This window comes from Bos indicus, chromosome 21, assembly GCF_029378745.1.
Source record: "Bos indicus isolate NIAB-ARS_2022 breed Sahiwal x Tharparkar chromosome 21, NIAB-ARS_B.indTharparkar_mat_pri_1.0, whole genome shotgun sequence".
In the NCBI taxonomy this organism is placed as follows: domain Eukaryota; kingdom Metazoa; phylum Chordata; class Mammalia; order Artiodactyla; family Bovidae; genus Bos; species Bos indicus.
The window spans coordinates 21360440-21388382 of record NC_091780.1 but is presented as its reverse complement, the minus strand read 5'-3'; the positions used below and the strand labels follow the sequence as shown (position 1 = coordinate 21388382).

Genomic DNA, 27943 nt, shown 5'->3' with positions numbered 1-27943 from the left:
GTCCCTCGGGTGTGGAGAGACTGACGCTCCCGCGGGGAATAGTTGGCCGCCCCTGAGGACTAGTGACAGAGCCTGGTGTGACGCGTGTCCTTGGGCTGGGTGCCATGGACGCCTTCATCCGCTTCACCAACCAGACCCAGGGCCGGGACCGACTCTTCAGGTGAGTTAGGTGCCCGCGGCCTCTACCCCTTCCCGGGTGTCCTCACTCGGGTCGACGGTTCCCAGTTCTCCACACCCGGAGAGGGCGGTAGTAGCCCAGTGGACGAAATCGGGAAAGCCGCTTCCGGCTCCCGGCGGTAGCGTGGCCCGGGAGCCCCTCCTCACCCCAACTTCAATGAGGTTGGGCCGAACACATTTCCCTTCCCGTCCGGTCCCGCGCCTCCAGGCCGCCGGCTGCGGTAAACCAGCCAACGAACCCTCCTCTCCTGACCCCAGGAAGAGTGGGTTTTCTCCGCTCAATATTCCTCCAAGGAATTATTTCAGACAAACTCGGGGTTGACATCTGAGCACTTGTTAGTATCTTGAAAAGCTCCATGAAATACTTATGGGGAGGAACTGTGTTTGTCATCCGTATCTCAGCGAGATACCGCCTGTGAAATAGTTTTGTGAACCGTAAAATGCAGTGTGGAGAGCCTCAGAACTGACCACCCTTCGAGGTACACGCCGTGCTGCTGAAAATATTAGAGCTTGTGGCTTTAATATTAGCTCCTAACGTTTCTTTTAGGGATTTGGTTGAGTCGTGCTTAATAAAAAGAAATTAGTCACAATTGCAGTTTTATTTAACAGGTTTTTCTTCTTCTGAGTGTACAATGCTGATACATACAGATGAATAGTAACCCCAACAATTATGAGACTTTTGGAACCGGGCTTTATGCCAGATGTTTTCTCAGTGTTACAACTAACACTCAGTGTTACAACCCACTTTCTCAGTGTTACAACCCACTTAACTGTCAACACAACCCTATTAGGTTAAATTCTTGAAATCATTCCCATTTCACAGAAATGGGGAAACTGAAGCAGAAGGAGTTTAATAGGGACTAAGTGACTGAACTGAGAAAACCACACAGTTGACTTCAGAACCCAGTTCTTTAACCATCAAGCCATACTATCTTTCTAACTAATTTGGTAGATTTTCAAAATGGTCACATTATGTACAAACTTCATTAAAACAGAAGCCTCCAGTTCCAGTGTGCTTAGAATATACTCTGCAAATTTTATCGGTGAGGTTGGTTAATAAATAATTGCTTAGTATATACTTATTATATGTACTTAGTATATACTTATCTCAAGATCTGAGATTTCTAGTATTCATTTCCTAATCCTCTTGGTGGTCTACAGCTTTTGTGAATACACTGGCATTCAGAAAATAATGTCTTGTTTTTGGACGTATTCCTATTATTAGGCCAGATCTGAGAAAAAGGGATTCATTGACCTGACCAACTTGAGCCCTTTAGCCAGGAAACATACAAGAGAAAGAGAGATTGTTTCTTATTACTTCAGGCATAGTAACACATTCAACATTTTTATTGAGAATAATATTTATAGCACAAGGGGATTCAGATGCAGTTACAGGAGAGTAGGAAACAGGCATCTACCTACTTTATTTACTAGAAGCCAAATGCATTTAGATGTTTGGTTATATGATATAAAATATTTCATTTGTTATGTTTCTGTCAGTAAGGCATTGCTCTTTGTACTCACAACAGTAATCATTTTATTGAATATTTAGTAGTATTAAACAGGAGTCTGTATTTTATATAAGATGCTAATTAGTTTGAAAGACAAATCTATACTTATTTATGTGTTGGTCTGTATTTGGTTCTTTTATAAAAAGTTAAACAGTATGCCAGCGGTGGACTTTTCATTGGTTCTGGTTTGAGTGTGTGACCTGTCACATTAAGTATTTGGTAAAAATTTCCTTTTAGAAACCTGAAAATCTTTTAGAAATTTACACTGGAGAAAATAAAGAATATGGATCTTTGCAGACTTAACGTGAGGTAGACTTTTCTGCAGTTTACTCTTTTGATTATATCCATTTGTCTGTGCCAGCAACGGGCGTTCTGAGAAACTGTTCACTCTATTTTTGCAGATTTCTCTTTCATTACCTTTGTGTTTCATTTTCATCACATGTTCTACCCTTTGGCCCTGTGAAATGAGTGTTGCAGAATTTTGCTCTTGTGAGAGCTGCTGCATGAGAAATTGTTTTGGAAACTTTGTTTTCGGCAAGACATGTTTCTCTTTCCCTTACTTCACGAATCACATTTTATTTGGCTTGTAAATCATTCTCCTCATTTTTCTTTTCCATTTCAGAGCCACTCAGTACACATGCATGTTGCTTAGATATTTGTTAGAGCCTAAAGCTGACAATGAGAAGGTTGTAATGAAGCTCAAGAAACTGGAATCCAGTGTGAGCACTGGCCGTAAATGTAAGTACCCTGTCCCTTGAGGGACAGTGGCTCCTGGTTTAGAATCCTCAGACCTTGTAATTCACAAAAATACTTCCTAGGTCATGAATTTCTAGTCAGTCAAGCTTACTGATGAAGATCACTAGTAGGGCTGCCCTCGTGGAATGATAGGCCTTAAAGACGGAATATTTTGCTGCAGACGGTTCACAAACACTCTCCTCTGTTCACATTTGGTGCAGCGTCTTGTCTTTCTGCTTCATCGTAACCAGTGGGACATACAGTGTGTTAGTTCACCTTTAGTTCTTAGAATCACAAAATGTTCTGGCAATCTCCAACATGAACTTCTGGCTCCTGGGAGCCCTGAGAGAATACAGTAGCTATATCCTTGACCCCCTTCCCTTTTCCTTTTTCTTGAGGGATTGCTAGAGGAAATGGATGGATACTTTTTCTTAAGTCATTTGTGGGGTTGTTTTCATGTCAAAGGCAAAAAAGCAGTCAGTGTTTTGTACTCATTTAATTCATTTTGAGTATCTGCTTCATGTAGGTATAGTTCTGAGCTTTATGGAAGAACTAAAATCACATGGTCTAATGATATAAGATTTAGTACCAAATATGTTGGTTGAGAAAAAGAAAGGTGTTTTGAGGAGGTGGAACTTGAGGTGTGGCGAGAGAGAGAAGGATTAGGAGAGCATTCTTGAAGGGTAGTTTCGTCTAGTGGAGGCTCAGGACTGCTCTGATTAAACCATTGTGTTGGAAGATCAATGAGGAAACTAGTTTGATGAGCAGAAGACTTACTTTGTCACGCAGAGGGATGGGAAGGAGCTCTTCTGGGTGGACTGGAAAGCCAAGATTAGAAGTTCTCCCTCTTCGGAATGTTGGGGCTCAAAGGCCCTTTAAAAATCACTGGTCTTTGAAGTTTAGAAAGGACTTACCCAAGGTCACTAAGTTACTTAGTGCAATAGCTAGAACTGGAAACCTGGATTATTCATTACATATTTTGTGTTATTTTTGATAAAACAATACCAAACATTTTTCTGAGCTCAGGATAGCTACTTCTGAGAATTTACTGAGTCTAAGATACATTCATGTATGGAAAATACTTCTTTTGTATCCTCCATAATGTTTCAGATTGTAATATATACAAATATTTATTGATTGGTGCATCACTGATCGAGTTATGTGCTCTGATAAAGGAAATGCCCTGGCAATGGTTGATTTAATTGAAGTAGGCGTCACATATGACAGTATTATTAGTTGTGCTACCCACTAAATCCTGTTATCTCTACTTTGGCTTTTTGACAGTAGGGAGCCGTAGGGGCTTTGGACCAGAGAAATTGCAGGATGATATTTTGTTAAGTCACTAAGTTGTGTCCAACTGTTTGTAACCTCATGGACTATAGCCCTCAAGGCTCCTCTGTCCATGGGGTTTCCCAGGCAAGAATACTGGCATAAGTTGCCATTTCCTTCTCCAGGGGATCTTCCCAATCCAGGGATTAAACCCATGTCTCCTGAACTGGCAGGTGGATTCTTTACTGCTGAGCCACCAAGGAAAGTGTTTTTTTAAAAAGCAGTCTTTTAACTGCAAGTCTTTTAACTGGAAAGTAAAGTGTAAGGCTGGAGAAGGCAATGGCACCCCACTCCAGTTATCTTGCCTGGAGAATCCCATGGATGGAGGAGCCTGGTAGGCTACAGTCCATGGGGTCGATAAGAGTTGGACACAACTGAGCGACTTCACTTTCACTTTTCACTTTCATGCATTGGAGAAGGAAATGGCAACCCACTCCAGTGTTCTTGCCTGGAGGATCCCGGGGACGGGGGAGCCTGGTGGGCTGCCGTCTCTGGGGTCGCACAGAGTCAGACACGACTGACGCGACTTAGCAGCAGCAGCAGCAGCAAAATGTAAGGCATCAGACTCTCCAAAAGAATGTTGTATTCTGGAGTTCATGTTACCGCAGTACCTTCCTTCTAAAGAAGTATAGCTGGTAATATGCAAATTGTAACAACCCACACTTACGATTGACCTGGCCTAAAGTATGTTGTCATTTGTTAATGTGGTCATTCAAATGGAGGCAATAAGTTTAAAGGGTCACTTTTTTTTGCCTTCCAGGATCATCTTAGGTGTCCTTAACCTACTGTAAAGTGCTTTTCCTTTCCTGAGCAAAGACTGAGCCACAGATGCCAGTCAGTTGTTAAAGAAAGCAGTGCTGACCTCTCACCCTGATACAGGGCTTCTGCCTGTAAAATCTTGTTACATCTGATTAAATAACTGTTAATTCTTGTGGGTTCTTCTTGCAGGGTTCAGACTAGGCAATGTGGTGCATGCTCTCCAGGCGACACAGCAGAGCGTTCGTGCCACTGACCTGGTGCCCCGCATATGCCTAACATTAGCCAGCTTGAACCGTGTGATTTATTTCATCTGTGACACCGTCCTCTTCGTGAGGAGTACAGGGCTCGCCTCTGGTGTTAACAAAGAGAAATGGCGAAGGTGGGCTGCCCGCTATTACTACTATTCTCTTCTGCTGAGCCTGGTCAGAGATCTGTACGAAGTCTCCCTGCAGATGAAACAGGTTGCACACGACAGGGCAAAGAGGGAGAAGTCACCATCCCAGGATACCCTCGGGTACAGTGTGGCTGACGAGGAGACAGAGTGGCTCCAGTCCCTTCTTCTTCTCTTATTCCACTCTCTGAAGAGGCATCCTCCCTTGTTTCTGGACACAGTGAAGAACTTCTGTGACATCCTGAACCCCTTGGACCAGTTGGGGATCTATAAGTCCAATCCTGGCATCATAGGCCTCGGAGGCCTCGTGTCCTCTGTAGCAGGCATCATCACTGTGGCGTATCCGCAGATGAAACTGAAGACCCAGTGACATGGTTTCAGGCTGAAGACAAGTATCTGCTTTGAAGACAAGCTGTAAGTGAGATGGACATCTGCACTAGGCACAGCCGTGTCATACTGTGCTTGAGGACTTATTCACATGAACATTTAGTGACTGTGACATGAACAGAGGTGGGGCCAAGGATGGTGAAGGGGAGAGCTTGAAGGTTTATGTTTTCTAGAATGCAGGAGTGACTTCTAAATTTCTGTGTATTTTTCCTTCATCTCACATTTATTGAGCATCTCTTATGTGCATATTAGGAGCTCAGTGTTTGCTAAGTGAATAAAAATTGAAAGAGAAAAATTGAAAAGATCTAAACTAACAAGTGGACACTAATATATAGTGACTGCAATTCGGGAGACCTGGGTTTGACCCCTGGGTAGGGACGATCCCTGGAGAAGGGCATGGTAACCCACTCCAGTATTCTTGCCTAGAGAATCCCATGGACAGAGGAGCCTGGTGGGCTACAGTCCATGGGGTCGCACAGAGTTGGACATGACTGAGTCCGTGTGCCTGGCTACTTTTGCAGAACTCCAGTAGGTCTGATGCACAGCCCTCTCTCAGATCTAGTAGAGGCCCCTGATCCGGTCACTTATCCCACTTCCTCCATAGCTGTCAGTGCCAGGATGGAGCAGAGCTGGCCTTCTAGCCTCTTAACTTACCTTTCACGTCGCTGCACTCCTGTCCTTCCTCTGTCCAGGAGTAAAACCAGAAATGCATCAGGTGTCTTTATGGTTTAAATTGTGTCTTTAGGTAATGCACTGAGGAAAAACAAATAAAAAGCAGATAGAAAGGACATGAAGTAAAAATAATGTGGAAAGTCACAGTTGGTGCCTGTTGGTCAGCTTGTGACGGATGAGGAGACTGAGGTTAAAACTGAGGACAGGGACTTCCCTAGTGGTCCATGGCTGGGACTCTGTGCTCCCAATGCAGGGGGCCCAGGGTTCAATTCCTGGTCAGGGAACTGGATCCCACATGCTGCAATTTAAGATCCTCCACGCCACAACTAAGACCTAGCACAGCCAAAAAACAAAGGCCAGACCTCGTTTCTCTGACTCCCAATCCAGTGCTCTTTTCATGTGTCACTGTCTTCCTGATTGGGTAGAAGTGTGAGACTCTCCAGAATCCCGTACAAAAAGCATTTTTTTTTTTTTAAGAACATTTGTTGGCCAGTGGTTTATATTCTGTTCTACAGATACCTAGATCCACCAACTGGATTGTTTTATTTAAAGCCATATAACAGTATGGGCATTTATACATTAATTTTCATTGAAATTTATGAAGTTAAGAAACTTCATGAATACTATAAAGTAGAAGGATCATAACATTCTGTAAGTCAGACTTCATATTTGTGGAGTGGTTGGGAAAAGTGGAAAAGGGCAGTGAGCTATGAGTGAGGAAGACACCAGAATACTGAGTGGATGCCACTTGCTCATGCAGGGTGCTGGGTTCTTTCTTATGATTGTGGATCCTCTTAATTTGAGGCAAGTGAGGTAGAGAAATAGGGTAGCATCAGATAAGAGGCCAGGGTCAGCCTTACCAGTAAAGCCATCACATTTATCTGAAGAGCAATGAGAAACGTACACTCAGTAAATTTTCCATAAATGTGATTGAGATTCTTAAAAAATAGATTCAGGTACTTGGCTGTCTGAGTAACCAATCAAGATACAGGATTTGACAAAGAACATTTTGGGAATTTGAGGAGAAATGAAAACTGCTAGATCGGGGCAAATAAAAAATATTAACTATACTTTGTCCATATCTTCTACTGTAATAAATTATGTCTAATAAATCTGTAGACAGAATTTACGCATGTATCTGTGAATGTGTTCTGGGAATGGACAAGAGTTAAAGGTGGTCCTAAGATAAGCAGTCTACACAGTCGATAGAGTGAGTTCTGGTAAAATAAGCTCTTGGCTGGAAGGTCCAAGTGCAGGAGAAGGATGAAGAAAGATTTAAATATGGAACATCCTGGTTGAAAGAGACCTCTAAGACAATCTTGTCCAGACTGCTGAGGGTCCCATATATTATCCCCGTCAGTGGTGGTTTCTTCTGCCTGGAAAAGCTTGACTCTAATGGCATTTTAACAGTGTGTCCATCTTGGTAGTTTTGTCCTCTGCAAGTTAGAGTGGGTGATGGGGAGCTTGGAAAAAGCCACCTCTTCTAGAATTTGTGAAAACCTTAATGGTATCTCCATCCCTGTGCACTTTTCTCCTTTCTAACTAACCATCCCCACCTTCAATCCACCATATTCATTCAGGAGGGATTCTGAAAACCAAAGATATTTTTTTTCTCCTCAAGTTTTACTGAGATATAATTGACACAGTACTGTATAAGGTGTACAGCATAATGATTTGACTTACATACATCAGGAAATGATTACTACAGTAATCTTAGTAAATATCCATCATCTCATATAGATACAAAATTAAAGAAATAAAAAAAATTTTTCCTTACATTTAGAACCCTTAGGGTTTACTCACTAAAGAACTTCCATAAATAACATACAACAGTATTAATTATATTTATCATGTTGTGCATACATCCCTAGTACTTATTTGTTTTATAACTGGAAGTTTGTACTTTTTGACTGCCTTCTTCCAGTTACCCCTCTCCCCATCTCCTGCCTCTGATAACCACAAATCTGATTTCTTTTTTCTATGAGTTTGGTTTTGAAGTAAAAGTGACCTACAGCACAGTCTTATTTCCTGGTACAGAACATAGTAATTTGATATTTCTACACATTTCAAAATGATCACCACAATAAATCTAGTTATCTGTCACCAGACAAAGGTATTATATATTTATTGATTAAATTTTCCACGTTGTACATTCCATACCTGTGACACATTTATTTTATAACTGTAAGAAGTTTGTTAATCTCCCTCACCTATTTGCTCTTTTACCCCATACCCTTACATCAAATGGTAAGTATTCTTAATAACTGTATTTCTGTTTTTTCTTTTAAAAAAAATTGAAGTATAGCTGGTTTACAATAATGTTAGTTTCAGGCGTACAACAAAGTGAATCAGTGATACATATGTATTTTTTAGATTATTTTCCATTATAGGTTATTATAAGATATTGAATATAGTTCCCTGTGCTATACAAAAAATCCTTATTTATGTGTTTTATGTATAGTAGTTTGTTAATCCCATACTCCTAATTTATCCCTACCCCTGTTCCCCTTTGCTAACAATTAGTTTGATTTCTATGTCTGTGAGTCTGTTTCTCTTTTGTATATAAATTCATTTGTATTATTTTTTAGATTCCATATGTGCGTGCGTGCTAAGTCACTTCAATCATGTCCGACTTTGGACTCTATGGACTGTAGCCTGCCAGGCTCCTCTGTCCAAGGAATTCTTCAGGCAAGAATACGGAGTGGGTTGCTGTGCCCTCCAGGGGATCCTCTCAACCCAGGGATTGAACCCACATCATTTATGTCTCCTGCATTAGCAGGCAGGTTCTTTACCACTAAGTGATACCGTATAATATTTGTCCAAAGACATTTCTTAGATGTATAGACCAGCACATTCACAGCTGAACATTGTTGCCTAGAATTTGTTGAATTTCAACAACAAATGTTTGAGTGCCATGCTTAGATCTGGGATCCATTTGTATACCGGATGACCAGGGTCCCTGTGCTCATGGGGTAGTTGGACAGGGTTGGGGGCAGGGCATATAGGGATGGGGAATAAAAGGAAATAACTACATCCTTCAAGCTGCTGCTGGAAAGTGGACTCTTCCCATGGGACTCTGTTAGACCCTTTTCACCACTTCTCACTTCTCACCCACATCCTGGATGCCCAGCTGACACGGCCAAAGAGCCAGCTTTGTCAACAGAGCTTTCAGCCACAGAGCCCTGTACTCCCTCTGGCCCAAAGCCATGACTTCAAAGTCTTAACACTGCCCTTTGGCCCAGGTTGCTCTCTTGACACATAGATAATTTGACCTGAACATTGAAGTGAGGTGAAGGCAGAGGCCACTTCTTTAGGTACTTCCCTTTCTCTCTATTGCTGCCTTATATTTTCAAAGCCCAGGTTGGATCAATAAGTATTAAATGTATCACATATTTTAAACTTTTTAGTAATTTTTATTGGAATGTAGTTGCTTTGCAATGCTGTATTTGTTTCTTGCTGTACAGCAAAGTGAATCAGTTATACATATATCCACTCATTTTTAGATTTTCTTTCTATTTAGATCACCACAGAGCACTGAGTTCCCTGTGCTAAACTGTAGGCTCTCATTATTTACTTATTTTATACATTGTATCAATTATAAATATATGTCAGTCCCAATCTCCCAACTCATTTTACCCCCTCCCTCTTTGATAACCATAAGTTTCTTCTCTACATTTGTGACTCTATACATATTTTTGCTTTGCAGGCAAGTTCATCTCTACTATTTTTCTAGATTCCACATATAAATGATATTATACAATGTTTTTCTCTTTCTGACATAACTCTACTTTGTATGATAGCCTCTAGGTCTATCTACATCTCTGCAAATGTCATTTCTTTTTATGGCTGTGTAATATTCCATTATATATATATGTACCACATCTTTTTTATCCTTTCCTCTCTCTATGTACTTTTACCTTGCTTTTGTGTCCTGGCTACTGTAAATAGTCCTTCAGTGAACAGGGTGTGTGAATTCTTTAGAATTATGGTTTTCTCTAGATATATGCTTAGGAGTGGGGCTTCTGGGTCATATGGTAGTTCTATTTTTAGTTTTTTAAGGAACCTCCATACTGTTCTCCATAATTATTATACAGTTTACATTCCCACTGACAGTACAAGAGGGTTCCCTTTTCTCCACACTCTCTCCAGCGTTTCTTGTTTATAGCCTGTTTGATGATGGCCATTCTAACTGATGTGAGGTGATATCTCATTGTAGTTTTGATTTGCATTTCTCTAATAATTAGCAATGTTGAGAATATTTTCAGATGTTTGTTGGCCATTTCTATATCTTCTTTAGAGAAATGTCTATTTAGGTCTTCCACCTGTTTTTTGATTGGGTTATTTGTTTGTTTTTGATATTGAGCTGCATGAGCTATTTGTGTGTTTTGGAGATTAATCCCTTGTTAGTTGCTTCATTTACAAATATTTTCTCCCATTCTGAGAGTTGTCATTTCGTTTTGTTTAGGGTTTGCTTTGCTGTGCAAAAGCTTTTAAGCTTAGGTCCCATTTTTTAATTTTTGTTTTTATTTTCATTATTCTAAGCAGTGGATTGAAAGAGATCTTGCTGTGATTTATATCAGAGAATGTTCTGCATATATTTTCCTCTAAGAGTTTTATAGTACCTAGCCTTACATTTAGGTCTTTAATCTATTTTGTTTTTGTGTATGGTGTTAGGGAATGTTCTGATTTCATTTTTGTACATGTAACTGTCCAGTTTTTGCAGTACCACTTATTGAAGAGACTATCTTTTCTTCACTGTATATTCTTGCCTCCCTTGTCATAGAAAATGCTCAAAATTCTCCAAGCCAGGCTTCAACAGTATGTGAACCATGAACTTCCAGATGTTCAAGCTGGATTTAGAAAAGGCAGAGGAACCAGAGATCAAATTGCCAACATCCATTGGAACATTGAAAAAGCAAGAGAGTTCCAGAAAAACATCTGCCTCATTGACTATACCTTTGACTGTGTGGATCACAACAAACTGTGGAAAATTCTTCAAGAGATGGGAATACCAGACCACCTGATCTGTCTCCTGAGAAATCTGTATGCAGGTCAAGAAGCAACAGTTAGAACTAGATATGGAACAATAGACTGGTTCCAAATAGGGAAAGGAGTATCTCAAGGCTGTATATTGTCACCCTGCTTATTTAACTTATATGCAGAGTACATCATGAGAAACGCTGGACTGGAAGAAGCACAAACTGGAATCAAGATTGCCGGGAGAAATATCAATAACCTCAGATATGCAGATGACACCACCCTTATGGCAGAAAGTGAAGAGCAACTAAAGAGCCTCTTGATGAAAGAGGAGACTGAAAAAGTTGGCTTAAAACTCAACATTCAGAAAAAGATCATGGCATCTGGTCCCATCACTTCATGGCAAATAGATGTGTAAACAGTAAGAGACTATATTTTTTTTATTTTTTTGATCCAAAATCACTGCAGATGGTGACTGCAGCCATAAAATTAAGACACTTGCTCCTTGGAAGAAAAGTTATGACCAACCTAGACAGCATATTAAAAAGCAGAGGCATTACTTTGCCAACAAAGGTCCATCTAGTCAAAGGTATGGTTTTCCCAGTAGTCATGTATGGATGTGAGAGTTGGACTTTAAAAAGAAAGCTGAGTGCCAAAGAATTGATGCTTTTGAACTGTGGTGTTGGAGAAGACTCTTGAGAGTCCCTTGAACTGCAAGGAGATCCAACCAGTCCATCCTAAAGGAAATCAGTCCTGAATATTTGTTGGAAGACTGATGCTGAAGCTGAAACTCCAATATTTTGGCCACCTGATGCAAAGAATGGAGTCATTTGAAAACAGCCTGATGCTGGGAAAAATTGAAGGCAGGAGGAGAGGGGATGACAGAGGATGAGATGGTTGGATGACATCACTGACTCAATGGACATGAGTTTGAGTAAACTCCAGGACTTGGTGATGTACAGGGAGGCCTGACATGCTTCAGTCCATGGGGCTGCAAAGAGTTGGACATGACTGAGCAACTGAACTGAACTGAGGTGGTCATAGGTGCAGGTACGTGGGTTTATCGCTGGACTTCTATCTTGTTTCCTGATCTGATCTATATTTCTGGTTTTGTGCCTGTACCATACTGTTCTGATTACTGTAACTTTTCAGTATAGTCTGAAGTCAGGGTGCCTCATTCCTGCAGCTCTGTTCTTCTTTCTCAACATTGCTTTTACTATTCAGGGTCTTCTGTGTTTCCATACAAGGTGTAAAATGTTTTGTTCTAATTCTGTGAAAAATGCCCTTGGTAATCTGATCGGGATTGCACTGAATTTGTAGATTGCTTTGGGTAGTATAGTAATTTTCACAATATTGATTCTGTCAATCCAAGAACATGGTATAGCTTTCCATTTGTGTCATCTTTTATTTTTTTCATCAGTATCCTATAGTTTTGCCTCCTTGGGTATTTTATTTTTTTTGATGTGATGGTAAATGAGATTGTTTCTGTAATCTATAATTCTGGTCTTTCATTGTTAGTATATAGAATTGCAAGAAATGTTTATGTATTAATTTTGTATCTTTCAACTTTACCAGATTCACTGATGAGCTCTAGTAGTTTTCTGGCAGCATCTTTAGGATTTCTTAGGTATCGTATCAGTTTTACTTCTTTTCCAATTTGGATTCCTTTTGTTTGGAATCTTTTGGATTCCTTTTGTTTCTTTTTCTTCTCTGATAGCCATAGCTAGAACTTCCAAAACTGTGTTGAATAAAAGTGTCTAGAGTGGACATCCTTATCTTGTTCCTTACCTTAGAGGAAATACTTTCACCTTTTCACCATTGAGTTTGACGTTAGCTGTAGGTGTGTCATATGTTTATTATGTGTCGTATCCTTTATTATGTTGAGGTAGGTTCCTTCTAGGCCCACTTTCTGAAGAGTTTTTATCATAAATAGGTGGTATCACATATTTATTATTCTTTTTGGAGACTCCATTTGACTCTTTCCTCCCCTTCCTGACTTCTAGTTTCCTGCCTTATCATATCCTAGACATACAATTGATTACAGAGGATCTATTACACATCTCCATTCCTCTCCACTTGCTGCCTCTTTCTCTGATTGCCCACAGTATACAGCTTAGCAGAGAGCCAACAGTAGGTACGATTTTGCAAAATATAAGGGAAATAAGTTTTGTCCTATTACCTATGTTAATTAAAAAGCCCTTCTTAGATAATCTGAAAACTATGGCTTATATCACAACCCTCCATCATCTCTGAAGCCAGAAACTAGCACTTGGGGTCCTGTCTGATTCATTACTAAGGACGGGAGGAGAGGTGATCAGTGGCTGTCTGGATGCTGTTGATCAGTAACTGAATCTTGGTCAACATTGTCTTTTCCAGACTTGACAAAATCCAGTTGGCTTTCTCACTGCATATTCTGGTGGCATCTTAAATCAGGCAGAGTTCAATAAACTTTCTGGAAATCTGGGATTTACAGAGATTGAAATAACTCCATTAAAGCCTAGATTGTCAAGGAATCTACCCCAGCTCTGGTTCTCTTCTTCACTGAGAGTAATTTATCTTCATAATCAAAAGACTAACACGTTCAGGTAAACTGTATTCCTGTGTGGGTTTAAATCTTACTGTTCAAAAGTCATTCTTGATAGTAAAAAATAAGGATGAGGGAAATGGATTGAAAACCATTCCACAGGACCCTCTATGGAAAAGGAGTCAAAGATTATAAAACTTTAGAGGTTATGAGTTTAATGACATATAACCCAACATCTTCTTTCTGGAAAACAGCTTTTTTGAGAAGTGAGGGTCAGAAATGGGTCACAGAGCAGATATTTCATTGCTCAGGAATAATAACTCCTCTGAGTCTGGTTTTCCCTCAGCCCTGCTCTCTACCCCCTAGTTGGCTAAATCTCCTTACAGAAGTCAGGATATGCCCAGGGGACCCTGGGTCAAATAACCATGACAACAGGCTGACCAGACGTTCTCTTCCTCTCTGCCCTCCTCTAGCTGGAAAGTGTTAATAGCTTTGCTCAAGAGCAATTGGATTTGTTTCCTCCGGACGAGACATTCGGCAGCCTGGGCTCTGTGGCACTGAGACAACATCAGCTGGAGTGAGTGTGGGGCTTCCGAGACGACCTTACCTGGTTGGTTTCTGAGAAGTAAAAAAGTTGAGGGTGAGGGTCTTCTGGGAATTTTACTGAGGATGAAGAGGCCTGCAGGGAAACCCCTGAGGGAGAGGTTATTGAGGGTGAATGACCAAGAATGTAAATACTCTGCAGCCACTGGCTTTTCCAGACCACAACTGAAATGGCTGGTTTTACAAATGGCTACTTTCTTATCTGGCTGAGCAGAGGAAAGACTGGCTGCTATGCTTGATTAAAAAGAGAGAAATTAATGCAGAACTTTTTTATTAAAAAAAAAAAAAGACTAAACCTGAAACTCATTCTTTTAGTCTCTTGGACCCTCATCTAAGAGCTCCTAAACTTCATCTAAAACCTCTTATCTCTTAGAAGCTACTTTCATTTTTTGTTTCTTACCCTGAATACTTATAAGAAACTTTGGTCTCGACAAGTAGACTGCCAGGTCTCATCCTTGTAGGACTCTAAGGACTAGCCACTTGTCTGTGACATTCATCCTCCAAATGCCTTCTCTTCAGGGAACTTGAAGTCTGGGTCCCCTTGATGTCCTTGACGGATAGGGACTGACCCTGTGGATCTCAGGCTGAGGACTTTCTCATGGACCTAAAACCTTCTGCTTTGCAGCTTGAAGAGCTCCAATGGCAGTCAACAAGGGCCCCACCTTGCTGGATGGAGACCTCCCTGTAAGTAACTTGGGCTTATATGAAGCAGTAGACAACTCTGGGGGAGGGAGGAGCTGGGAGGAAGGGCTCAGGGGGCTTAGAGCAAAATATGTCTAGGTTATATTCATAATTCATTGAGCATTACATCTTCATTATTCTTGCTTTTGCAGAAGGCTGTTAGAGAATCTGAAGGGTGGCGGGGAGGGGGGAATGATGCCTATTAAAAACTGAGCACCTTGGAGAAAAAATTGGCTGGTGGGGGACAAGGAGAGGAAGGGAACTACTGTTTTCTAAAGCCTGGCACAGAAGTCCATGCTTTGTCCATCCAGGCAAAACTAAATTCTCAGGACTGAGACTGCATTCTGTAACTCCAGAGCCATCTTGGATATGTTAGTCTATGTAAATGGCACCTCTTGGAGCTACACAGCACACGTTATGTATGTGAGAAGGGATTACAGGGGCAGTGTGTCCAGTACTGTTTGTGTAGCCTGGTCTTCAGTATGACTCAGAGAGGTTTAACATGTTTAGGTGTATTGATGCCTCCTGGCAAGGCCTCTACAACTTAGGCACAGTTCAAATAATGAAACTGAAAAATTGTGAGCCTAAATAATATCCATCTTGTCCCGAGTTAGGCTTTAACTAACCTTTGCACTAGGAATCGCCATGTGTTGTATTTGATCATAGAACACAGAGAGGCATAAAATGGTCACGTGCATAATTAAGCCATCCTAACACATGGTAGTGTATTTCCATCCCAGGACCTCTCTTCCTCTTTGGCTTTGCCTAAATCAGTTCCCGAAAGCTTTGTCCAAAATGTTAAAGAAAAATTTTCTTGTTTACAGTCATAACCTTTTTCTAGTTCAAATTGTCAAACTCATCTGCAAGACCAAAACCTGAAATATTGTAGCCTACGGTCTGGTGTACATGCAAGTCTCCTACAAACAGAAGAAGCTAGGTCCTCCCCTCTGGAGAAAAACTATGTAGCAGTGCAAATTCAAAACTACAAAAAGAACCTGAACATCTGAGCCAGACTTGGGATGTTTATGTGGAGAATTCCTGATATTCCTAAGAATAGACAGAAAATACAATACCCTTCACTAGCCCCAGCAACCGAATCCCATGGACATACTGCCTTCTCCTCGCCCATCCTTTCACCAATCTTATGTTATTTTGAAGCAAATCACAAACTTGCCACTTCAGGCCTGAGTTGGAAGCCTGGCTCTGCCACTTACTAGCTGTGTGTTGTTGGGTAAGTCACTTCATATCGCTGCGTCTTTGTCTCCTCATTGGCAAAGTGCCGGTGACAATGCTGACCTCAGAGGGTTGCTGTTAGAGTTACTTGAGGTTATGTTACCGAAGCACCTCAATCAGTGCCTGGAGCATAATGTCACTGAGTAAATATTGTCTGTCTCTGCAAAATTAAAATCTGCATTTTTTTCACTCAAAGACCACTTTTTAAATTTTAACCAAAATTCCTAGGTGATCCAAAGTTTAATTATGTGCCTGCTGCCAAAGTTAGAATGCATTAATAAGAGCCCAGCATCCCAGTAATGAGAGATGATGGTCTCACTGGACCCCACACATTCAGATCACACCTGGAATGCTGTCTTTAAGCTTGAGTGCTATAAAGGCTCTGTCAAAATGTAGTGTGTGCAGAGGATGGAATTAGTAGATCAGGGCACTGAGTCGTTTATAAGCTAAGTTAGGAACTAGAGCTGTTTAGAATACAGAAGGAACTGCTAAAGGCAGAGATGCTTATCTTCAAGTGCGTGAAAGGCCAGCCAATGAATGATGAAATAGATGTGCTCCACAGGGCATCGGGTGGAGCAGTGGGTGGAGGTGGATTCCAGTTCAGCCACGCTGTCCAACGAGGGGCATAGGCCACTCTACGAGGAGTGAGATCCATTCGAGGAGAATTCCAAATGCAAGACTCCCAGAGGGATATGGGAAGCACTCTTGCTTCAGAGGCCCCTGGAGGCCTAGGATTCTATCATTCTGTCCAGTTGGCCAGGTCTAAACACCTTAGGTGCAGCCCTGTCACCTATTAGCTAACATGACTGTGCAGGCTTTAGGTGAGGCCCTGGAAATACATTGGTGAGAGTCTCCTGGGATGGAGCCAAGTACACAGGTGACCAGCACAAGCGCAGCACCATGTGTGAGTCCGGACACATCCCTGGGAGGGAGATGGTGACTTCTGATATGAGGGAGAGTCAGGAAGTTTCTCAGAAGAAACGATGCTCAAGCTGTGTCTTCTGCCAGACAGAAAGGGCTGTGGGAGGGAAGGGGAGCACCCAGGGCAGTGGGACCAGCACTGGAGGCAGGGAGGTGTGTCCCAGAAAGACCCAAAAGATGTTCAGGTGAAGCTCCCAATCCACGGTGGACTAAAGCTCTAGACAGGTGCACCGGCACACTCACTCCTGGCCATGAAGTTCAAGTTGAGTGGCTAAAGGGTGGGGTGGCCCCTGGAGGATGGAGGCTGCCTCAGGAGCTTTCCAGAGCCAGGACTGTGACCAGGAGAGCGCGGCCACCCGGCTCTTATGTTTCCTGTGAGGCCTGTAGAGGCCTCTCTATTCTGGATTCCTCCTGAGTCATCTGGACCCAGGCCAGCCCTAGTGAGCACCGAGGCTCTGAGACCGCCTCCCCAGGAGGTAGGAGAAGGAGTTGGGCTGATTTCTTTCGCTGCTTTCCTTCCATGCCAGGAGCAGGAGAATGTGCTGCAGCGGGTCCTGCAGCTGCCGGTGGTGAGCGGCACCTGTGAGTGCTTCCAGAAGACCTACGCCAGCACCAAGGAAGCCCACCCCTTGGTGGCCTCTGTATGCAATGCCTACGAGAAGGGCGTGCAGGGCGCCAGCAGCCTGGCGGCCTGGAGCATGGAGCCCGTGGTCCGCAGGCTGTCCACCCAGTGTGAGTCCTCGTGGCACTCGGAGGCTGACTGCCTGCCAGTCTTTTACCTGTCTGCCAGTCTGTCTGATACCAGCTTGTCTGTTTGCCTTTTTGTTTGTATCTGACTACCTTCCTAACTCTCTACATCCCATTACATAGTTGTTTTATTTATAGATACAGATGCTTTAGATGTAGATATATGACACTAATGGTAAAGAGACTGCCTGCCAATACAGGAGACGCAGGTTCAGTCCCTCGGTCTGGAAGATCCCCTGGAGGAGGGCATGGCAACCCACTCCAGTATTCTTGCCTGGAGAATCCCATGGCCAGAGGAGCCATGGGGTCCATGGGGTCGCAAAGAGTCGGACACGACTGAACAGACCTAGTGTGCAAGTACGTTACTAAGTGAGAGATGAGAGATAGATATAGACATAGGTCTCATCTCATCTATAATGCCTCATCTCTGATCCAGTTGGCATTTTCCTAGGATGATAATTGGCAGGAGAAGGGTGGACAGAGTTATGGGGTGGGCAGTGGGGGATGTGGGGCATACGGCAGACCAGACACACAGTTTAGCTCCAGATCCAGCAGCAGCAGAAACTGGCAGAGTCTGGCACAGAGCCAGTGGGCAGGAGGGCTGGCCTGGCAGGACTGGGGGGAGTAGAGGGAGAGGGGAAGCCCTCTGGGTCCTGCAGCTGATGCTACTGGCCCCATAACAGGCAGCAGCAGAAGAGAGCTGCCAGCCGGGGCCCTGAAGGTGGAGGACAGCTTACCAGGCCTGCCCCTGTTCAATTTGTTCTGCCTCATTTGAAAATATGGTCTCCCTGGCACAGCTCTTGACAGGACTGAGGGAAATTCCAGAAGTCTAGGACCTTCCACCATCCTGAAGAGAGTTATGGGTACCTGTGGATTTGGCATAGCAAATAGGAGAGGACAGATACAAAGAAGACCTGGGCCTGGGCCCACCTCCCTGCCTGAAAGCTCCTTAAGTAATCTCCCTGGGTCTCATTTGGCCCAATATCAGAAGTCAGCTGAGTCATCTGGGCTCTCTCTGCTGCTTGAGAATTTTGTGAAAACCTAAGATATCTGGAGAAAGAATATGTGAAAGAGAAGACGTAGGTATCCTTTGAAACTGTGATCTCCATGATCATGGGCGCAGAGCTGACGTCCTCAGTAGCCCCTGGGCCATGTCTTCCAAGAGCATTGGCATCCTCTGTCACTTGCCCCTTTCTCTTCCCTGTGACCCTCTTCCCACTGTTGACCATCTCACTCCTCAAGGTTAAAACAAAGGCTCACGGACCATCTGGCACTCTAGACCAGCCTGTCATCTCTGGACCTAAGCGGTGCCAGGCCAGCTCCCAGCAAGGTCTTCCCTTAAGGCCTGACTGCCTTTCCTGCCCCGCTGCCACTTCTGCTTTCCCCTGTTGTGTTCACCCAGCGCTCACCCAGACGGGGGTCATAGGAGGTCAAGAGACCAAGATCCGTTGGCGATTCCCATAGGTTCTGTCACTTCCTCCTGACAACCCTGCACTTGACAAACAAGGAACTTGAGGCTCAGCCAGGTTGTGACCTGCCTGAAGTCACACCGCAGATGCAGGCGCCGAGCTCTGAGAGCAGGTCTGCATGACTGCAGAGCTACCCAGAAGGGAGACATCCCGGTCTCAAGGAGTCACAGTGGATGGGGGCCAATGGTGGCAGAGGGCCTTGGGCTGCCCGGCGCTTTGGAGGTGGCAGGGCTGGGGATTTTGAGGGCTCCAAGGTGCCTTCCTCGGCACAGAGGCCCCTGCTAGGTCCTCACAGTGAAGGCAGGGCTCACCCCACCACGGCCTTTTGCTTCCAGTCGTAGCTGCCAATGAGCTGGCCTGCCGAGGCCTGGACCACCTGGAGGAAAAGATCCCCGCCCTCCAGTATCCTCCTGAAAAGGTGAGCCCTTCCCCTCTTCTCCGCACGTCCACCTTCTGTTGTCACTGCCTCTCAGTGGAAGAACAGGCATGAGCCCATGATGCAGGATGGCATGGCATATGCCTTCCCAGGCTGGTGGCCACTGCCTGCCCCTAAAACTGCATAACCGGCTTCTTCCTCTCCCTGTGGGACCAGATGAAGGCAGGCTTTCTGAAACCAGCAGGCACAGCCCAGAGGCAGACTCTGGACAGGAGCTTGGGGTGGGGGCCACTGCTTCTGATCCCCCCTCTATGAGATACCCCATGGGCCTACATCATACCATTTGGTGACTGCTGCTGCTGCTATGTCGCTTCAGTCATGTCTGACTCTGTGCAACCCCATAGACAGCAGCCCAACAGGCTCCCCCATCCCTGGGATTCTCCAGGCAAGAGGACTGGAGTGGGGTGCCATCGCCTTCTCCCATTTGGTGACTACAGATGCCTAAGATCATGGGTCACACTCAACCAGATCTCAGGATTGCAGTCCCATGTCTTCACAATCCAACACCTTATGAACCATGAGACTGAAAAAGTCGTTTCACCTGGATACCTATTCATTGGGTATTTGCTGTGGTAAGGGCCAGGTCTGGTGCTTTAGGGGAATACATTTCACTCTCAGACCTCATCCATCTCACTGATAAAGTACCACTCATCTCACATTTACTGAGTGAGCCCTATCCTATGCCAGGAGTCATGACACGTGATTTATAGAGTCCTCTCCTTTAATCCTCTTTCCCCCTGGTGGCTCAGATGGTAAAGAATCTGCCTGTAATACAGGAGACCCAGGTTTGATCCCTGGGTCGGCAAGACCCCCTGGAGGAGGGAATGGCACCCCACCCCAGTGTTCCTGCCTGGCGGATCCCACGGACAGAGGAGCCTGGCAGGCTACAGTCCATGGGGTCACAAAGAATCGGACACAACCGAGCAACTAACACTTTCAACCTTCTGGGATGGGGTGGTATCCCCATTTGACAGAGAAAATTAGTGACTTCCTCCTGACCACACAGCCTGAAGTGGAGGACACAGGAGAGCAGGGCTGTTCAGCTCTGAGGCCTTGCTCTTCACTTATTTTTCTAGATAAAGGGCAATGCCTTTGTCATAAAGAAGCTCCCAAGTCAAAGGAGTTGTTGTTCAGTAGCTCAGTTGTGTCTGACTCTTTGAGACCCATGGACTGTAGCACACCAGGCTTCCCTGTCTTCACTTTCTCCTGGAGTTTTCTCAAACTCATGTCCATGAGTTTGGCATGAGTCATTGATGCCATCCAACCATCTCATCCTCTGTCGTCCCCTTCTCCTCCTGCCTTCAATCTTTCCCAGCATCAGGGTCTTTTCCAATGAGTTGGTTCTTTGCATCAGGTGGCCAAAGTAGTGGAGCTTTAGCGTCAGCACCTGTCCTTCCAAGGAATATTCAGGAACCCAAGGAACAGTATTAAAAAGCAAAAAGTCAAAGGAGAGAAAGACATTACTTTAGTGCAGAACCTGTGTGAAGGCCAGCCACATCCGTACGATCACCTAAGCACAGATGGGAATGTAAGAAGTGCTCTGAGGACAGAAGAGACTGTGGAGGAGGTGCATGGAGATGAGGACAAGTGTTATCAAGAAGGTGGTCACTGGGGGTGATTCTTGAAGGATGATTAGCATCTCAACAGGCAGAAATGGGGTGCAGAGAAGCCAGGAGATCTAAGTGGTTGGCGCAGAAAGGACTGGAGCCCTTTCCCTTTAAAGTTCAGCTTAATCAAGGTGCCCCAATACTGGCGCCAGTCCCCTGGGCCTTTAAATGAGACTTTCCTGAAGCGGGATGTAGGCCCTGCCAGAGCCTCATGCCTGACTCCCCATCCTTGCTTTCACCAGATCGCCTCTGAGCTGAAGGACACCATCTCCACCCGCCTTCGCAGCGCCAGGAACAGCATCAGTGTGCCCATTGCCAGCACTTCAGACAAAATCCTAGGGGCCGCTCTGGCCGGCTGTGAGCTCGCCTGGGGGATGGCGAGAGACACTGCCGAGTATGCTGCCAACACCCGAGCTGGCCGGCTGGCCTCTGGAGGGGCCGACTTGGCCTTGGGTGGTGTCGAGAAGATGGTAGAGTTCCTCCTCCCTCCAGCCAACGAAGAGTCAGGTATCTGCCATTGTGGGGGTTGCTGGAAAGGGAGATCCCCACCCCCACCCTTGTCCTGCTGCTTGTGGATTAGGAAGAGGCAGCCAGGGCTCATCTAGCCAGTGCTCTCCCTGGTGGCTCAGAGGTTAAAGAATCTGCCTGCAATGCAGGAGACACAGGTTCTATTCCTGGGTTGGGAAGATCCCCTGGAGGAGGGCATGGCAACCCACGACAGTATTCTTGCTTGGAGAATCCCATGTACAGAGGAGCCTGGCTGGGTATACTCCTTAGGGTCACAAAGAGTCGGACACGACCGAAGCGACTGAGCACACAGCCACTGCTGTGGAGCAAGGAAGGCCCAGCAAGATTTCCAGAGGGCTCCATTTTCATTTGGCCCCTCTCCCCATTTTTAAGTGGAGAAAGTGACTTCCCCAAATCTCCAGTGAGCTTGTGTTGGAGTAGGGTGATCCCTTTCCAACTCTAGACACAACCCAGCTTTGTCCAGCCCCTCTCTGATCTGCTTTCCTCTCCTTCCCGCCCCCACCTGCAACTCCCACCTAGCCGCTGCCCCAGGACTCCAGGATGCCCAGAAACCTCCCAAGGCCAAGCCGAGCCTCGTGAGCAGGGTTGGGGCCCTGGCCAACACTCTCTCTAGACACACCTTCCAGACCACAGCCCGGGCACTGAAACAGGGCCATGCCTTGGCCATGTGGATCCCAGGTGTGGCACCTCTGGTGAGTATCTGCCCTGAGTTGCCATGGCCTGGGAACCCTGTGGACCTCCTGGTCCCTCCCATCCCCTATCCAACTTCACCTCCTGTCCTGAGAACCTCCTGTCTTCCAGCCAGGAGTCGGGGGTGGAACATTAGGTCTAAGGATAAGAGACCTTAGAAGGGGTGGAGGGCTAACCCTCTAGGATGCAAGGGGAGAAGAGGGCAGGCCTGCTTGTTAGGGTCATCCTGCCCCGCCCTTCTGTCTCTCCCACTCTCCCTCTAGGTTCTACTCTATCCCCAACCTTCTTGGGAGAAAGCAGAGACCTCCCCCCACCCATCTTCTCTGTAGGCACTTGGGAGTGTCACCCCTGAATAAGCAAGGTGCAAGGCACCAAACCCCTCCTCTGGGGCAGAGAGCCCTAGCTGGGCCATATCCCTGACTGCCCCCAGGCTTCTGGTTTCCCTTCTAGAGGCTTCTAATTGGCATCCCACTGCACCTCTGATAGAGTTGTCTTTTCTAGCCCCAGATAGGGCTTATTCCCCCCAACACCACACACTCTGTGTATTTTAGCAGGGATAGCCTGGATTTTTCTCACAGGAACTTTAATAAGAAACTAAGCCCCCTGCCCCAACTAAAAAAGGAAATAAAAATGTTACAGCATAAAGGTCAGTATACTAGATAACCACTTTTCAGCCATCATGAGGGTGGCACTTTTAAAAGCACTGTCAAACCTGGCTCATTCATTCAAGCAAATGTTTGCTGAGAGCCCACCACATGCCTGGTCCTGTAGGGAACTACAGTCCCCTGCACTGGGGGTCACTTCCCCACGGGGGCTAGGCTAACTCCTGCGCCCTAGCCTAGCCCATAGCGGATGGAGGCCACTCTATGGCGCAACCTCAGATACCACCATTTACATAGAAAATAATGGTGTCCCCTAAGGTTGTATAACAAGGAGACTCTGTTTGTGGGGCCCCCTAGGGGTTTGAAATGAGCTGGGCTGTGCCTCAGCGGACACCTGCCCACCTGCCCAGGTCAGTTTCCTCCCATGGGACCCTCTGGCCCACTTGATTTTTTTCACTTTTTAAAGAACGACAAGGAGTACCTCTGAAAGCTAAACATACACATTATCTATGACTCAGCAACTCTACCCAACAGAGAGGAGAGCTTATATCCCCCAAAGACATGTTGGAAATGTTACTATCAGCTTTATCCTTAGCTAAGAAATGGGAACAACACAAATGTCCATCAGCGGTAGAATAGGTAAATTTTGGTATATTTATTCAGTGGAGTGTGACACAGAAATGAAGAAGGAGAAACTACTCAGTAATGTGGGTGAATCTTACAACATAACCATTGAACAAAAGCTATGCATGAAAGAAAACACGTGTGAGCCCATTCACAAATGGGCAGAATTAATGCTTGGTGATAGAGGCCAGTATGTGGTCCCCTTAGCCAGTACTGACTGGGTGAGGGGCACAGAGTTTTCTGGGGTATTGAAAATGGTCTCTGTCTTGATCTGTGCTGGTCACACTTGCATGTGTTTCTAAAAATTCCCAGAGCTGTACACTAAAGCCGTGAGCACCTCAGTGGGTGTAAGTTATCAGTCCATAAAAAGTTGGAACAGTCCGCTGGGGCCAGGACCTGCTTGCCTCTCCCTACCCTGACCCTGGGGATGCCGGGCTTTGCCTGCTGGGGCTGCCTGGCCTCTGGCAGGGGCGGTTAAGCCAGCGGACCGCCGCCTTCCCGCCCTCAGAGCAGCCTGGCCCAGTGGGGCACATCGGCGGCCATGCAGGTGGTGTCGCGGCGGCGGAGCGAGGTGCGGGTGCCCTGGCTGCACAGCCTCACGGCCACCCAGGAGGAGGACCACGAGGAGCACACGGACACTGACGGGGAGGAGACCGGGGAGGAGGAGGACTCAGAGACCGAGGAGAGCAAGCTCAGCGAGGTGAGGGGAGAGTGCCAGCCGAGGGGGCCCCCTGAGGGGGTGAGGAGCAGAGGCACAGGGTGACACAAGGGTCTCTGCCCCCAGGCCCAGGGACGTGCACGTGGGTGCAGCACTCTTCCCGCCACCCCTGAGCACCCAGAGAATAGTTCTCTCAGCAGATCCTCACAACAACCCCATAAAATAGGACAGAGACTGTCATCCCCATTTTGCAGATGAAGAAACTGAGGTTCAGAGCACAGAAGTGACCTGCCCAAGAGCCAGGCCTGTAGTTTCTTTTTTTTTTTTCCGATTTAGTGTCCAGATTCTTTTGCCTCTAGCTCCGGGGCTGGTGAGGAGGGGACGGGTCAGGGGAGTTGCTGTGGAGCCACTGACCCTGCTCTGGTCACCAGGGGGCAGCCTTGCCAGGCTCACAGGGCCTCCTGGGCAGCGTGGCACACACCCTGCAGAAGGCCCTCCAGAGCACCGTCTCAGTCGTGATGTGGGCACCGGCGGCTGTGCTGGGCACGGCGGGGAGGATGCTGCACCTCACGCCAGCCCAGGCCACCTCCTCAACCAAGGGCAGGGCCATGTCCCTGTCCGACGCCCTGAAGGGTGTTACTGACAACGTGGTGGACACAGTGGTGAACTACGTGCCGGTGAGCGCCCCCCACCCTTCTGGCTAATGCCCACCCCACCAAAAAAGCAGATTAGACTGAAGGGGCGACAGCGGCTCTCCCTTACACAGTCTCTGATCCTCGGTGCCCCAAAAACATTCTGACATACTGTGGCTTTGACTGGGGGCCTTTGCAGCCCCTAGAATATAGAGACTGGTGTCCTTGGCCTGATACCTTCCCCCACATCCATCCTTCCTACCTGCTGCTGGAGAGGTCACCAGTCATCCATCTGGGGCCCCCACTGGATCAGCCCTCACCCCTCAGCTCCCAACCGAGGGGCCTGGCAGGTTTGCATGCTGCTCCCTGGGGAAGTGTTGGAGGGAGGCTTCCAGGACCCCTTGGGGGGTGGGCTGTGTTCCAGGGGACAGAAGCTGCCCGCATCCCAATTCCAATACCTGTTCCCAGCAGGAAAACCCCAGGGGGTGTCTACTATCACTTTGGGGGTCCCTGGGTCCCTTCCCAGAGCAAGTTAACAGGTCATGCAGGCACTAGAGAGCAGGTCAGAGCAGGAGGCCCCTTCAAGCTAAGGGTGAGAGGGCTGGGAGGGTAGGGGTGGGGAATGGGTTACTAGTCACTCATTCTCACCAAGAGACTTAAACAGGGGTCTTGGCAGAGAGCTCCCTTCACTTTGGACCCAAAATGGAGCCAGATGTGGGTGCTCTGACCCAGGCAGGGACTGTCTTAGCTGTCCTTAGCTCACGGAATTGGGCCAAGGAAGAGTCAGGAAAGCCCCTGACCTCCCACTGAGGGACCTCTGAGGGGGACCCCAGGGTCCGGAAACTAGAGGGTGGCTGCGTGCCTTGCCTTGTGGGTCCGCACTTGCAGGCCCGGCAGGGGTGGCCGTCCTCAGCAGGTTCCCCTGCATCTTCCATCCCCGTCCCACCCCAGCCTGTGCTCTCCGGATCGCGCGTGACCGCCGGGCCGCAGACAAGGCGGCGGTGGGAGGTGCAGGGACAAGGGCCAAGCCGAGGGCCCTAACGTGGCTGCCGGGCCCTCAGCTCCCCAGGCTGTCGCTGATGGAACCCGAGAGCGAATTCCGGGACATCGACAACCCTCCAGCCGAGGCCGAGCGCCGGGAGGCGGAACGCAGAGGGTCCGGGGCACCGCCCGCTTGCCCAGAGCCCGCCCCGCGCCCTGCGCCTCCCCGCGGCAGCCTGCGGAGCGCTCGGGGCCTGGGCGCGGAGGAACGCGTGGACGCAACCGCCTTGCCGCGCGCCGCCTTCCCGGCCGTGCCCCGCGAGAAGCCCACGCGCCGGGTCAGCGACAGCTTCTTCCGGCCCAGCGTCATGGAGCCCATCCTGGGCCGAGCGCAGTACAGCCAGCTGCGCAAGAAGAGCTGAGCCGCCTACCTACCGCCCTCCCGGCCCGGCGCTTTTCCCCCACCCCGGGCCGGGCCGCTGTCGCGAGCAGACAGACAGAACCTACGAAGAAGTGAGCGTTGGCTTCCTCAAAGTAGTCCCGTTGGGTCCCGAGCCTCCTTCCAAGGATGCTGCCAAGGCACACATCTTTTGAGCATCCTCTTTGGGCTTAGCTATCAGAACCCATTTTTGAGAAACATCAGAGTAGCAGTCTGCTTTGATTCTAGGCCTTGGTTTTTTTTATTATTTTTTTTTTTTACCACAAGATTAATTGCCTAACTTATCTCTCACTTCTTTCACCAAATTTGTGGCCCGCTGACATTGAACTGTTTCCAATATTTATATCCATCCTCTGTAGACAAATATTTGCTACCAGCGAGTAACGTGTCACCACGCCAAGGGTTCAAGCAGGCGATCCTGACACATGTTCAAGCCCCGAATGCAGAGATTCCTGTGAGTACACAGGCTCTCAGCTGACTCCTTTGAAGGGAACAGCGTGCGTAAGTCGCTTCAGTCGTGTCTGACTCTTCGGGACCCCATAGTCTGTAGCCCGCTAGGCTCCTCTGTCCATGTGATTCTCCAGGCAAGAATACTGGAGTGGGTTGCCATGCCCTCTCCTCCAGGGGAATCTTCCGGACCCAGGATTGAACCAGTGTCCCTTATGTCTCCTGCATTGGCAAGCGGGTTCTTTACCACTAGTGCCACCTGGGATACATATTAGCATCATTTTCTGAGAACCCTGCCCTCTTCACAGGCTGAGTCCTCGCCTGCGCTCTGTAGCGCCACCTTTCTGTTCCCGGCTACATTGCCATTTGCACCGTTCCAGTTTTACACCTAAGTTCACTCTTTCTTCCACGTTTTGAGTGCTGGCGCCCCCAGTCCTAGGAGACAATAGAGAACGTTAGTTATATAAACAATATATATATAGAATCCATGGGGCGTCCCTTGGTGGCTCAGCGATAAGGAATCCACCTGCAATGCAGGAGATACAGGTTTGGTCCTTGGTTGGGAAATCCCTTAGAGTAGGAAATGGCAACCCACTCCAGTATTCTTGCTTGGGAATCCCTTAGACAGAGGAGCCTGGTGGGCTACAGTCCATGGGGTCGCAAACAGTCAGACATGACTGAGGGACTGAACAACAACAGCATAGACCCTATAGCCACAGTTCATTCCAAACCCATTTTTGAAAACGTTAACATTTGGTACCTTTAGAAATGCATACATATAATTTAAAATTCAAACATTGCAAAAGGGTGTGTGCTTTCCTCCCTGCATTCCCTGGTTCCCCTTTCCCAGAGCAGTCTTGGCAGCAGTCTTGTGTACCCTTTCCACTACAGACTGAGGGCGCACAAGCACACATGTGCACCCTCCCCACTCTTCATACAAGCTGTGGGGTGTTATACTCACTGCTTTTTCACTCAGCAGTACATCTTAGAAGTATTTTGTAAGCAGTATCATAAATCCTCCTTGCTGTTTTTAACAGCCACATAGTAAGTGCTTCATAATATAGACATGCTATATTTGATTAAACCAGTTCCTTAATCATGAACTTTTCTGTTATTTCCAGTTGTTGTTTTTTTTTTTTGCTCCCAGGAACAGGGCTGCAATAAATATATTTATACAACAATG

At 46.6% G+C, this 27943-nt stretch overlaps 2 protein-coding genes across 7 annotated transcripts; both read left to right on the top strand.

Annotated features, from left to right (window-relative positions):
- Positions 1-6: 6 nt before the first annotated feature.
- On the top strand, positions 7-7090 carry PEX11A (peroxisomal biogenesis factor 11 alpha). 2 transcript variants are annotated; one of them, XM_019983684.2, is made up of 3 exons: positions 7-160; positions 2311-2426; positions 4701-7090. In XM_019983684.2, the coding sequence occupies exons 1-3, from the start codon at positions 105-107 to the stop codon at positions 5270-5272; spliced, it is 744 nt and encodes a 247-aa protein (XP_019839243.1). In that variant the 5' UTR covers positions 7-104; the 3' UTR covers positions 5273-7090. The 2 variants fall into 2 exon arrangements, with proteins under 2 accessions (XP_019839243.1, XP_019839244.1); XM_019983685.2 differs by lacking the exon at positions 2311-2426 and having other exon boundaries at positions 22-160.
- On the top strand, positions 28-27943 carry PLIN1 (perilipin 1). 5 transcript variants are annotated; one of them, XM_070775119.1, is made up of 12 exons: positions 28-160; positions 8550-11988; positions 13315-13523; positions 13936-14039; positions 14691-14749; positions 17428-17632; positions 19452-19534; positions 21402-21666; positions 22207-22379; positions 24112-24303; positions 24693-24938; positions 25955-27943. In XM_070775119.1, exons 5-12 carry the CDS (start codon positions 14705-14707, stop codon positions 26294-26296), a joined length of 1551 nt encoding a protein of 516 aa, XP_070631220.1. In that variant the 5' UTR covers positions 28-160; positions 8550-11988; positions 13315-13523; positions 13936-14039; positions 14691-14704; the 3' UTR covers positions 26297-27943. The 5 variants fall into 5 exon arrangements, with proteins under 5 accessions (XP_070631220.1, XP_070631224.1, XP_070631223.1 ...); XM_070775123.1 differs by having other exon boundaries at positions 14585-14749; XM_070775122.1 differs by having other exon boundaries at positions 13936-14072.